Here is a 14,301-nt window from a genome sequence, read left to right as displayed (position 1 = left end):
GCAGTTCTCAACAAGGGGTTTCTTTGATCACTGCCAGTTTGGGGGTAAAGCAGCACTTAGGGGTAGAATCAGAAAGCAAGCCATTCGTGCTAGACAAATATGTGTCTGCTCGTTAGTCATTGAGGTGCAAAGTAGGTCAGTTTGGTTAACCAAGACTCTCAGAAGGGACATGAAAGCCATGGTTGATCAGGCTTGATTGCACTGCCGAGTTCATTGGTTTTCTGGCTCTTGTCCTTGTTTCTTTCATTCCTCAAGTAAGGAGATTCCCAGATAATGAAGTCAGGTTAATCGTGTCACTGTTTAACAGTGTCTCGGTTTCACTTGAAGGTCTGCCCAGGACTTAGAAGCTGTTGACACCTCAGATACAGTACTGAGGAAAGCAAAGTGCTACTACCAAGAATACCACCGGGAAATTGGAAAGGTGCCAGATGTGAGTGAGTGTTGTCTGCCACTCTTTCCTCCAAATCTTTTGCAAACTGCAGTCCTTAGCACTAAGAACGCTCATTTCTTCATGCCCCAGACCTCAAAAGAAAAGTGAATCACGGTCCTGGAGAGTTTTTTCCTTCCTGGCACCCAGTGAGGTATCACTTAGCTGGCTCTTTACCCCAAGTGCTAATTGGTGCTTTTAACTTTCCGCAGTGACGCCAGGAAATAGTAATGAGGAAACGACATGCTGCTTATCTTGTGCTGGGAAGTTTTATTTAGAGAACTGTATGTTTCTTCAGCCAAAGGGCACTAAAGTAGCATCTCACTGTTTAGAATACTTGGAAAGATGAATAACTAGGAGGTCTTCTGGTATCCTGTAGAAATTATCTACCTTAAAAGCAAGACTTTCTTAGTTACTCACCAGAAGGATCAGTTCTAATGTACTATGCTAGTATATTTCCCTACTCACAGAAATGTCTATTAAAATATAATCTTTCACTGAGTCATTAAAAACAGTGTGTATTCTTTGTGTGTAATTTTTAACTCTAATAAGATTGTACTGTTAACTTACTGTGAGTATGTGTATATTTAATGTGTGAGTATACAGTGAAATAGGGGTACACACCTAAGCATTTCACAGACACAAAATGGCTTCCACACCTACCTGTGTGACTTCTAAGTTATTTAACTTCTTGTGCCCAGTTTCCTATTTGTGAAGTGCTGACTATTATTGGTACCTACGTATCAAAGGGTATTATGAAGATTACATTGTAAAATGATTATAAATCAATAAAAAATGTTAAAAAAAAAGATTACATCAGCTAATACGTGTAATACATTTAGAACTGTTCTTGGCAGAGGCTCAATAATATTAGTCATTATTATTATTTCTTCACATTATCAATTTTTAAATTTTTATTTGTATATTTTCTTTGTATCTACCTAACTATATTTGCTGGATTTAACTATTCTTAGATAGTAATAAATAAAAGATTTAAAATAATGTTACACTTCTCTCTTCCCTTGGGTTTTTTCGGTTTTCTTCTTCAACTTGACAGAGAACAGTCTGAGAGGTCCTTGAGCAAACCGACTAAGAGCTAAAATGATGTCAATGATGGTATAAAATAATATTTATGAAGAGATATTTAGGAAGTTATTCAGTGTAAGTCTGTTGACCTTGGGTGATCAAGGTTATGTGTTATAATATAATATCTTTAATTGAAATACGGAATTAAAACCTGGTTCCTTCTGTCCATTGCCACGTGTATCTACACACACACACACACCCCACCTGTACGCTGCTTGCTGAGGAAAATGTATGAAAACATTAGTATGATCATCTTCAAACACATAAGGTATATAAAGAAAACTGATGTAGAAGTTATTGTTGCTGTAGAAATCTAACAAAAACTCACTTTAAGTGACAGGTTTATCATCCTCTTTACCTTAAGAACTAAGCTAATATGCCACATAATATATGTTTTAGGTTTTTTTAATCAAGTCCATGTTTATATATTCAGGATCTATTCAAAATGAAATTCAAGTGAATATACTTAGATTTTTTTTGTTAATATGTGCATTATACTAGATACCAAAAAGATAAAATCCTTATTCTCTAGGCAGAGGGGAATTTTCCAAATGTCAGAAAATGGACTAAATATTTTCTTGTTTGGCTGTGAGTTGTTTTTGTCTTTTGAAGATTTTTTATGTTCACTTGCCTGGGTCTCTCTTCTTTTTTTTAATCCAGTTTTGAAGTCACAGTTCCACCTATGCTTTGTGTATAGGTGAATGTAACATCAACTGCTTTGACTTCAGAATCACCTCTGAGATCAGAAACAAGGATTGTCCCTCCCTCCTTTGGGGCTTATGTTGTCTATTCTTAGAACTGGAGTCATCAAAATGACACACAGAGCATGGCTAGATGACTCCAAAATGCAGTGCCACCTCCACTCACTGGCAGGTTGCTTTGTCACATCAGTAGCTCTCAGAGCAGAGCCAAGAGGAACATAGCTGCAGGGGAGCAAGTTTGTAGTTGAAGGGAAACAAGATGGAATGACTGTAGAAGTCCACACCTGGGGAGGGCACCCCAGGCAGCTTGCTGCCAGCCAAACATTTGACAAGTAACCCCGATGGGCAGTGGTGGGAGGGCACTAATAACAAAGTTCACCTTCGTCCCAGTTTTGCCCTGACCCTGTTGTCCGCTCGTATAATGTCTGGCTTTGAAAGACATAGGTCCTCTGTTTTTGTATAGAGAAGGTTTCAACCTGCAAAATACTCTAGGATACCAGTCTACTACTTCATTAAATACCAAAAACATAGTTGAGTGCCGAGTTGTAAGTGTCTGTGGTGCCTATGATTGAATGTATTTTCTCCTGCATGATCATCCATTGTGGTGTTTGTAAGTAGCAAAAAAATGAGCCTGATTTGTTCTCCTTTGTAGAGCCAGGCCGAGGCCCACTACAAAGGAAGTAAACATGCCAAGAAGGTCAAAGCACTAGAGGCAACGAAAAATAAGCCCAAAATGGTTTCTTCCAAGGACAGCGCAAAGGCTAATCCCAGCTGCTCCATCACTCCAATCACAGGCAACAACTCTGACAAATCAGGTCAATGACACTTTTTGTTCTTTACATTCTTTGTGCTCCTCCTGGTCCCCTGCCCCCACCCCATTCCGCGCTCCTCTCCGCTGTTGCACGTTCCTCTCCATGATTTGTTTTTATAATGTTACTATGTTTCCTTCACAGAAAAGGTTATGTGTTTGCACGGAATCTAAGCATTTGATATGTTACCATTCCATGTTGTTAAATATATACATTTACGTATATATATGTGTATGTGTAAATATATATATATATATATATAAGTATATGTGCATGAAAATAAGTGGAGACTTCTTGGTTGCATTGTGTTTAGACAAAAGTCAAAAAGAGAATCTAAAATTCTGAGTTTATTATTCATTTCTATTCATTTTATGTTTGGTTTTTACTGTGGGCTTTTTCAGTGAAGGAATTTTAAACTTGCTTATTAACAGACATATTTATATTTTCTTTACCCCAGTAAAGAGGAGGAAAGGAGCAAAAAGGTAAAGTTTTCTGAAAGAGTGGCTTTACTAAGTGAATCTGGAAATGTGTTCAGTAATAAAAGATTTTGATTTCATAAGATCTTCGTAGAGTTCCCCTCAGAGTTACAAATGAACTCAAGGATTTTAAAGGAACTATTCACAGTTATGAATCGACTAACAGAAGAACTTTATATAATTGGAAATGAGCTACTAGCGGAAGTACCTCTTAAAAAGAGTGTTTCATAGTCCCAGTGAGTCAGCAGTTTTTCTGAGTCGGTTCAAACTGAATGATTCAGAAAGAAGAGGGAAAAAAGTATTTTTCTAAAATGTATACTGTAATATTGGGTGTTTAATAGGCTTTCTCACGTTCACATCTGCCCCTCAGGGCTCAAGATGGATAAGTCATCTTGTTACAGTGACTGAGAAGCAGTGTCTATTAAAGGAGACTAGGAGAATATATTCCTTTCTGTTAGGTTTGAGACTCTCTTTAGGGACCTCTCTAAACATACAGACACAAATGGGAAACAACAGACACACCCTTCTCACCTGATTCTCTTCTGCTCTCCAAATCATTGTAGAATTTGAGGAGGTAACTTAAGAATGCTTCCCAGTGGCTGCCCAGGGCCTTTGGAGAAGAACAAAGCCATTTGTAAGAAGAAGGTTCAGAAGAGCCTGGTCAGATAAAGAGACTGTGCAGGAAGGGGCCGTTGTTGGCAGGAAGGTCCCAAAGCTCTGCAGCCTGGACTGAGTGCGCCAACCCAAATCTGGTGGTAAAGACTTGTTCTTTGTGTGATAGAATCACTAAATCATGTCATCTGATGAACAGATAGTAAATACTGAATTCTTACATCAGGCTTCTCCCCTTCTAAAGAACAAAGCTTTTTTATGCATATTATCAAATTAATCTTTAACCTAGAGCCATCAGATATTTGGGTCAAATATTACCTCCTGTTTATAAAATAGCAAACCAAGGTAAGGTCCATCTTGCGGCTGTTGTTTGCTGAAGGTTACCCAGGGTTTGAAGAATAGGATCCATCATCTCCTGACTTCTTGCCTGCTTTCATTTTCTCCAGGATATTGGTTCCTCTACAAAATAATACTCTGGCAAAGGTTTTATTACCTGAATTATACTCTTTACCCACAGAAGTACTTAGAAGCAAAATGATAACTCAATGGAAGTTAGTGTCACTCCATTCTTTCAGCATATTTTGTGTCTTGATCTCATAGCACAGTTGGAAGGAACTGTAAACATTCCCGCACTGCTATTGCATGTGCTCAATGCTCCCTTAAGATATATTACTGTTTGGGAACTGGGGTTGCTCTAGGCATAGTAGTAAAATTAATGGGCAGAAAAAAGTGTTAAAAATGGAAATAGAAAAGGATCAAGGAGAGAGGAATCAATGAAAGAACAGAAGATAATTAAAGGGAGAAGGAAAGGTTTAGAAGAAGAGGAAAGGAAGTAGGGGGAAAAAGTCAACAATTAGGGGACAGACCCAAGGCAAGAGCAATATAGAAATAGAAAATCCAAATAAAGGGGCCGGGTCACAGTCACAACATGCCTTAAGCCTGCAAAATGCCCAATGAGCATGTTAAAATAAAGTTTAATGAGACAAGTCTTTTATTGTGCATCTCAAATGCTGATGAATGCTGGAGTGAAAGAAATTTTCAGAAACAATTGTGTTTGCCTAGGGAGCAACAGGAACACACCAGGGTCAAGCACAGCAGTGGTATAAATAAGGAAAGAGAACTGAGATCTGGAAGAACCCTGGGAGATGAGAGTGGGGGGAAAGGAAAACAAATCTCAACCACAGAATCTCTTCTTTAGCAGCTGTGTGGTGGTCTTTTATCTCATGTCCTCTGCTTCCTTGGTCCCTTCCTTATCCACCCACCAAAGTCCCTGTGGGCTAACACTGTTGACCTCACTCACTATGTCACTGTCCAGACTTGGATTAAAAGTAATGGAAACTACCGGCATTCAGAGGTTACCTCATTTTCTGTGTTTCCTTACTCAAAAATCTGCATAAATTATTTGGCAATTCATTTGTCAGGTCATTCAAATTGCTTTTTTGTTTTTCTATATTTTAAATGAATATTAATACTAATGAACGATTTAATTTGTTCTATTATATCCACAAAAGCAATGTAAAAGTTGTTGAAAGATGGCACTATTTAAAAATAAAATGGGTTGTATTTGTGAAATAGATATTTTGTCACGTTCAACTGAATATCCCACAGATGTTTTGTAGAATTTTCAAGTTAGAAAATTAGAAGCTTTGCCCAGATGGGAAATCTGGTCTAAACGGTGTAATACATAACCTATTGTTAACCACCTATTTCTAAGTCCTTAAAAAGCTCCCACAGCTTTGTCAGAGTCATAAATTTTTTTGTTAACTGGTTTTTATTTCATTTAAAACCCTGGTTTAGAATAAGAGAAGACACAAAAATCAGTCCTTCATAAATGGTCTAGGTGGGATGTAGAGAGGAAGGAGGAGGGACAAGGAATGGTGACTATGGAACTTAATTGACTGAAATGTTTTATTTCAGAATCAGCGAAAAATTAGAGTAACAGTCACAGTGAAAAGTCATGGTTGACTGACTATTCTTATGAGACTGAAATTCCCTAGCATTGGTCTTTTTCTTCTGAATTAAGAGTTCCTATCACGTGGGCTTAAGCAGTGTCAACGTGATTCTGAGCTATTTGAGTGAAAAGTGAATATGTTAGTTACTTGATGTCTTGGCTACCAGATTTCAAAATCCAGGCATTCACAGCATCCATAGGATTGATTAAATCAATTTCCATTCTCATATTTTAGTATCAATAACTTAGCAATAGAGTATTATTCAATGAGGGCTTGTCCTGAGAAAGAGGAAATAGCCAGATGTTAAGGGAGGGAGCTTCTGGGAGTGCAGCATCCTGGGATTCACTAACATCAGTCAAGGAAAAGTGTGATTTCGAGTATCTGACAGGAAACATGGGACCCACAGTTGACCTTTGCTCCCCGAGAGCACAGATTATTTATTCTAAGAAGTAGCCTAACAATCTTCCAAGAGCTAAAAAAACCTTCTTACCTCCTATTTTGGCAACTGGGACAACCATTTTTTAATGATGCATTTTGAGGCATCATTTGGGTCAGGTTGCATCTGGATCTGTGCAATAGAAAGAAATTTGTTGTAATGGAGCTATCAGATATAAAAAGTTCAGGGTATCATGGCATCATGGCAAGCTTTATTTTTTTCTTCTCAGATCAGTAAACAAAATGAGTTTCAACTACAATAACAGGAATTTCATTTGTTAGAAGTCCTGACCATATGATTGAAAAAAAAATTAAGTATGTTTCATTCCAGGCAGTTAAGTAAGAAGAGCTGTCCCATTCACATTTTAGAAGTTAGAGTAGAATTAAATGTAAAAATCCAGAGACATAGCTTTCTGGTCTCCCAGGACCTATCCTAACTTTTAATGATGCATCAGTGGAAGTTCAAAACATGGTAGGAGGGAGGAGAATAGTTCTTTGGGAGAATTGAGGTCAAGACACAGCAAGCGTTAGGCAGCTTCAGGAAGATGGCTAGAACATATTGGCCAGACACTCTAACCAAATTTCTCCCTGGAGTTCAAGTGTCATAATGCCATATGACAGTACACTTCCCTGTGTTAATATGCCCCATACATCAAGTTGAATGCTCTTTGTGACAGCATTTAACCACTCATAACAGGCTCAAAGTTAAAAGAAACAAACAAAAAAAACAGGGCCTCAATTTGAAAAATCTTATTTCTTGAAAATAATAAAAGATTTTGATAATCAACCTAATGATAAAATATTTTGATAGTCGGCCTAATGATCCATATGTCTATCTTTAGCACAAGATGTGTTTTAAAAATTAATCAGATATCAGGATGGGGAAAAATACATTTCTAGTTCAAAGTGTATAAAGCTGTTTAGAGCTAAACAGCTTTTAATCAGTTGCTATCTAAAAAGACAAAAGCAGATGGAATGATTGAAAATGCTATAGATATTTTTATAAATGCAGTTGAGAGCAAAGATGATGGAACCAGCATGTTCTACTTAAAATATAACAATAAAAGCACCTTGAATTATAAAACCCAGTCACATAAATGTTTTCGTATGACCCGCTCAACAGCCTGGTAACTGGTAGGATTGAAATTAGTATCCATCTTTCATATATGCACACAGCCTACTCTATATCCATTTATTCACGCAGCAAATGTTTATTATCTATACTAAATAGTATAGCACATCTGTACCTTTTGCCATTTACTGGAATGCAACAATGAACAGAGAGACATTTTCTTGCCCTCAAAGAGCTTCTAACCTAGTGGGGGATTTTATTTATTTGTTTGTTTTATTGGGTTGGATTTTAGGGCTACAAAGAAAAATAATATATACTCATCACCTTCAAGCTACTCCCAAAAAACATGGTAACAACTAAGAACCAGGGTCTTAGAAAGATTAGATGGCTCGTGTGAGGTTGTACCACTCATATCCCAGCAGAGTCAGGGCAGGAACTCAGGGCCTCTTGTTCCATGCGTATTCCGTTACTTCGGAATTCCCATTACTTCTAAACTTCTCTGACCCGGAAGAGTGAATACAAACATCCCAACAGGCAAAGTCATAGACCACTAAACCACTTCTTTAAGAATTAATGAGTAGGACTATAGATTACTTTTAAATTGTTTGCTGACTGTTGATATTTTTCACTAGGAGCTATGGCAGTGAAAGGGCCATTAAGGCTTTGTTTTATTGATAATCCTTAATTTCTATGCAATATGTTTCATCTGTAGCATTTAACTGTAATAAAACAAAACTTTAGCAGTTCCAGATCTTTTCAAGGGCAAGTTTGAATGAAAATACTCATTTCAGGTAAATGACAAATGTTCTCAAAGCTCCAGCCTGACAATTGTAGACTTCACGTGTCTAGAGCGAAACACACTCACTGAGACAGAGGTCAACAGCGGAAAAGGGGCATCACCAATGGGTCAGAGGCTTGAACCACTTCCTAAAAGGTCCAGGGATTATCCTGAGTGCTGACCACATTTTCAATAGCATTTTGAATCATTTCATCTAAAAGAATTCCACTGGGGACAGGGACATTGTTTTGTTTATCCTATCCCCAAGACCATACCTAGGAGACTGAGATGATAAGTGTCAGAAAAGACCTAAGAAGGAAAGAAAACAGCTAGGATACCTCAAAACTCATTTCAGTTTTCAGCATATTGTGCGTTTGCATGGTGGCAGTTCCTCAGATGTGAACCCAGAGCACTTATCAACTAGCACATCAGTATGATTTGCCTGGAAAGGCTGCAGTGCAACTTTTTATGGTCATCCTGTTGCCTTACGAAAGTGCATTTTCAATTTTGTCAAAGAGTTTTTCTGCCAAGGATACAAATGGAGACCCTCGCCTCGTCATTTTTATGGGTTCTCCTGTGTGTTGCACAGTTTTTATGTGTTGTTACAAATGGGGCCAAGTTTCCCAAATGACAGCTTCTCATTTCCACTGACCACTGCAGGACTCCATTGATTAGCTAGCAAGGTCTTTGTAAATGACTCTTTCCCCCATTTCTGTCTCTAGCAACAGGACCTTGTGCTGTTGAGTAGAAGAAAATGATAGTTTTCTGCTTTGGCAGCATCTGTCATTTATAGACAAGCGCCATCATAAATTTGGCATCCATCTATCCAAATCTGGGAGGCCAAGATTTAGTATCCCTCATAAAATAATAGATTAACTCTATTATGACAAACATCTTAAGCCTGAAATTCTGGATACAATCATGTAGAACATAAATTGAGTCCCATCTGTCCAAAGAGAACAGACCATTATACCAGGGCTCATATTTCCATGAAATGTACATAGATCATTAAGACTTTCAAAGTCAATTTGAAAAATGAAACTGCCTCCATCTTTGTCCATGTACCTTGAATTTGACAGCAGCGTCTTGCCAGGCAATGCTGAAGACTCTTAGGTACTTAAGTGTTTGTCATCCTCTGGAAACTAACTTCTGAAACTTTTGGAGCATTTTATATTGCTTTGAAGTAATACTGAGCATTTATTATCAGGCTGTCCACTTCTAGAAGCTGTTTCCTGGTGTTGCTCTAAGAAAGTGAACTAAAAGTTGAGGCTGACTTATGATTTACTGAGAAGCTATTAACTTATGATTTACTCTGGATATGTTATAAACCATTCTAAAAAGCAAAACCTTACATATCTCCTTTTAAGGCTTATATCACTATTAAAAACTTTCCTCATCTTCAGACATATTTATTTTAACTGGTATTCATCTCATTTGATTACGCTTATTTATAACTTTTCTTCATGAAATAAATATTGGAATATAGGAATTTGCATGTACACTGAATAATTTTATAAACGCACAACCATAAATACCCTTGAGATTTTAACAAATGTTATTACTTACATTTTTATGACATTCAACTTATTTGCTTCAGGAAGAATTCTCTTACAGTGGCATATTTTTCTGAAATGAGTAGATGATGCAATAGATCTACTCAATATGTGTTTGTAGATTCTGTGTGCAGAGCACTGGTACTAGGCACCTTTGGAGATTCTGGGCCTAATTCTGATGATGCTTACAGCCTGTACTGCACAAAGTTAGCTCTATAATATAAAGCTTGAAGTGTTTTTCATAAAAACATTTCTAAAGTATTTTCCTCTTCCATGACTGCTTTCTCTGAGAATCAAGTTCACTGTCACGGACACTGGGCGCAGCATGATGCAGTGATGGTTTGGTGCTCTCATTTCTGTAGACCAGCACTACCTCATAAAACACTCTATGGTGATGAAAATGGTCTATAACGTGTGCTGTCCACCATGAGTGTCGGGAGCCACACACTGCTGATCTGCACTGAAATGTGGTCTGGGCTCCTGAGAAACTGAGTGTGTAATTTTAAGTGGGCAGCATGGCTGCCGTATCGGACAGCAGGTCTGTAGACTGCAGTTTGCTCTTTGCCCTTTTGACTATCTACGACTCTAGAAAAGGCATTACATTCTCTGAGCCTCTGTTTTCTCATCTGTAAAGTGGGAAAAATGCCCTCTCTACATAACAGCAACATTGCATGAGTCAAATGAAGTGATTGTGAAAGAGCTTTGCAAAGTATAAAGCAGAATAAAAATGCTTATTATTGATATTCTTACAGTTTGGGGGAATTTGTTTGGTTTTGGTCCTCCTGTGGGGTCTTATTTCTGCTGTCTCTTCTTGTTGTTTTCGGTGAGAGGTAACAGCTGCCCCTTAGGGTGGTCAACTCTCATCCTTTCCATTATGCTGCACCTAATATAGAATATTCTAGAAAACCATATCCAAGTTTATTCAACTTATATTCAGAAAAATAACTTTAACAGTAATACTACTAATAATTAGTGTGTAACTGATCATTATGTGCCTGATACTAATATGCTACACATTTCATATATACTATCTTATTTAATTATAATAATCCTCTGATAGATACTACGAAGTGAGACCTAGAGAGGGGAAATAATAGCTCAGAGCCATTCAGATGAAAAGTGGTTTCAAGGTCTCACCCGGGTGGTCCCTCAAATTCACTACTGTGATATGCTACATTTAGATGAAGGTTCATGGACTTTACTGCACATGTTTTTTGAAGATTGTTGAGATTCTTTTTCACTAGATGACACGTCCAGAAAGCTGACATCTCAGAAAGTGAGTTATTTCTTTCCTCACCCTATTTTACAACTGTTTTGTTTTTGTGAAAAATCAGGTTTTGAGTGGCTTTGGATAAGGATGTATTCACCAAGGTCTGGTTCTTGAGTGCACTTACCTACTCTGCATGTTCAACACAGTAAAAGGAACGTGGTTCGCTCCACCTCTCACTGACCATATAACCTTGACCAAGTAATGTTCACTGGCCTTCTATTTCCCCATCTATAAAATGGGAGAGCTGCTATATACCCCCCAAGGATTTTGTCAGGAATAATGAACTGAAAATGCACTTGGCTCAGTGCCAATCATGTAACAGACACTCCGTAAATGGTAGCCATAAAAAGCAACCATTTGTTCAAAGAAATTTCCAGACCCTGTCCTTTTGACTCTACAGTCATCTTTTCATGCCATGCAACAGTGACCTACACTTACATCCCTCTTTATGTGCTTGTTTTATTAGCTCAAGCTAATTATTTGCATATATGTTTTCACTTCCAGACATTAAGACTGGATTAGCCCGATTCTCCCAGTGGGACAGTTAAAGATGTGGAAGGACCTTCTTGGTCTTCCTCACACTTTAGTATGAAGGAGGAAACGTCTTTCTACTCATTCTCCCACTGGTTAGTGTATCTCATCCATTATGTCCCCTGCAGCTCCTGGTACTTCATCCCTCACATAGCAGTCACAGAGTTAGCATTTATTAAATTAATATTATTAAGAAAAATTTAATGGAGGAAACTCTGATACCCTCCCTAGAATATGGACAGGACAAGAAGATACCGGTTAGCCCTTTTCCTTCAATTTCAATAAGATGGATGCCCCACCTCCTAGGTTAATAGTCTGTTCTATGTATAGCTATGGTATTAAAGGAAGGGACAACCCAACACATATTCACTTGTTGAGTGTTGGCTACTGACATCAAAGGAGTAGGAGGGAGGCTGTATCAGAACAAGGAACACTCCCCTGCCTGACAAGTCCCTGCTGGCTTTTATGCCCGAAAATAAGGAGAAATTTGTCAGCCCATAACATTTTATTTCTAACATCTTGCAAAAAAAAGTTTCTTAGTGTACAATTTTTTGTTGTTTCTTGTATGCTATTAATTACTTAGCCTCTGGAAATTGTTTTCTTTCAAATGTGAAATGACGTTAATTCTTGTCACAATAGAGATGATTTTATTCCTTGCTTTCAAATATTTGAACTTGGGTCAGAGTGTCATGATGATTTTGCCCATTTTGCCCACTAGCAGAATGGCCATATCTCAATTAAAATAATTTGTCTTCCCTAGCCCAATATCTTTGTTCTTAGTTCCCTATTAACAAATAAAAAAAAGTTACTCAATGTGGAAATTACTTAGTGTACTACATTTTGGGTTAAAGAAAAGTTATTTATTTTATTCTTTTCAACAAAAACTTCACCTGATTTTTTGACTAATCCATAGACACAATGATTAATAGCGAGTGAACTTTGTTTAGTTTCTTTGAAAATCAATAGCAGATGTTGTGCTTATATTACCTATGGCATTTTAAATTGAGAACCTTTTGGAAAGCAACATCACAGAATAAATCAAGAACCATAAAAATGTTCATTCCATTAGATCAATTAATTCCTGTTCCTGTAATTTATACCAAGAAAATAATTCTAAATACAAAGCAAGACAAATCAAATGATATACATGAAGACACGCATCGCAGCATTATTGGTATTAAGGAAAACTGAAAACAAGATGATCAGTCCTAGGGAAATTATTTAAATACAGTAAATATATCCAATAGAGTGTTTTGCAGCTTTAAAGTAAATAAAGGTAACAATGTGAAATATGAGTGTAATACATTAAATCAAAAAATTACAAAATATATGAAATCAAAGGTTACAAAATGGTTTGCTGGTGCGTGTATTTGCACGTATTTATCAAGCCCCCACTGGACACCCAGAGTCATGCTAGGTACTGGGATGGGACAGTGAACCAGGCCGACTTGGGCCTTGCCCTCCCGAGAGCATATCGTCTGGAAGGGTAATACTGAATGAGTGATGACAAACTTGATGAAAAGAAAGGGACACTGACCTAGTCTGGGAAGGAAGGGAAGGCTTGGGCGGGGGATTTAAGCTGTCTGTGTCCGGAGTTAGCCAGCCAAACAGAGTCTCCAGTTTAGGGGTCAAGGGGAAAAGGATTCTCATCAGAAGGACCAGGACTCCATTCAACTTGAGATGCGAAAGGTGGCCCTGTTTAAATATCTGAAGCAGTGAAAGGACACTTAGGGTCAGGAAAGGGAATTTAGAATGTTGGTAAGAAAGTGGTTGAAATGCTGGCTGGGGATAGAAATGAAGGCAGAATGAAGTGATGGGCACAAACCCACGCAGCTCTTAACCTCTTTTTGTGCCAGGTGTTCCTGAGGCTGACTACTGAAGCCTATTCCCTGAATGGTGTGTTTTAAATCCATAAAATGAAATGTATAGTTTTACAAAGAAAATCGGTTGGACTAAAATATAGTTGTCAATTTTTGTTATGATACAATAATACAGTATTAATGCATTCAATAATGGATTGGGTCTTGCAATGGGTCTAATATCTACCATAATTTTGATGTAGTGATAAGCATAAATGATATTTTAACCTTCTTATGACAACTATACCATCTGATGGAAATGTCTGATTTCTATGGGTGACAAAGTTAAATGTACTACTAAGACTGTTGTAGTTTGTTGCCTTCAATTATAATTGAAGGAAATGATGAATTTCAATTAGAGATAAGTGAAAATAATTATAGAATTTTTTTTCTTACCATCCAAGTTCCTGGATCCTGGGAACTCATAGGCCCCTTGAAAGTCCACAGACCCAGGTTAAAAACTCCTGTTCATGAGAGGATTATGGGGTTTTTTCCTATTCTCCACATATTATGTTATTTGCATAAAAACTTCTTCTGATGACTTGATGAGGCTTATGTATCTTGGGGCACAGATAGAATGGGAAAGAAACTCTTAACCATTTGTTTTGTATTGTAGTTGGCAGCCTCACCATCTGCCATACAATGTCATATCTCTTTCTTACTCAGCTCTTTTGTGGTCACAGTCATCAGGCCCCATGTTCCAGTGTCCGTAAGGGACCTAGCGCGATGAGACACCCCAG

At 37.7% G+C, this 14,301-nt stretch overlaps 1 protein-coding gene and 1 long non-coding RNA gene across 4 annotated transcripts in view; one reads left to right on the top strand and one right to left on the bottom strand.

The window, feature by feature from the left end:
- LOC135321142 (uncharacterized) overlaps window positions 1-4,326 on the bottom strand; it is a 30,057-nt gene extending 25,731 nt beyond the window's left edge. Inside the window, exon 1 of the long non-coding RNA XR_010380636.1 lies at window positions 4,031-4,326. This is a non-coding gene — a long non-coding RNA (uncharacterized LOC135321142). The remainder of the gene's footprint in view (window positions 1-4,030) is intronic.
- The window catches only part of ZNF385B (zinc finger protein 385B), a 340,422-nt gene that overhangs the window by 307,167 nt on the left and 18,954 nt on the right, over window positions 1-14,301 (top strand). For all 3 annotated transcript variants that reach the window (XM_064484945.1, XM_064484946.1, XM_064484947.1), the window contains one exon: window positions 2,867-3,029. In XM_064484945.1, the coding sequence (XP_064341015.1) occupies window positions 2,867-3,029 (163 nt within the window). The remainder of the gene's footprint in view (window positions 1-2,866; window positions 3,030-14,301) is intronic.

This window comes from Camelus dromedarius, chromosome 4 (assembly GCF_036321535.1).
Source record: "Camelus dromedarius isolate mCamDro1 chromosome 4, mCamDro1.pat, whole genome shotgun sequence".
Classification (NCBI taxonomy): domain Eukaryota; kingdom Metazoa; phylum Chordata; class Mammalia; order Artiodactyla; family Camelidae; genus Camelus; species Camelus dromedarius.
The sequence above is the reverse complement of the archived record's forward strand: the minus strand, read 5'-3'. Positions and strand labels throughout refer to the sequence as shown.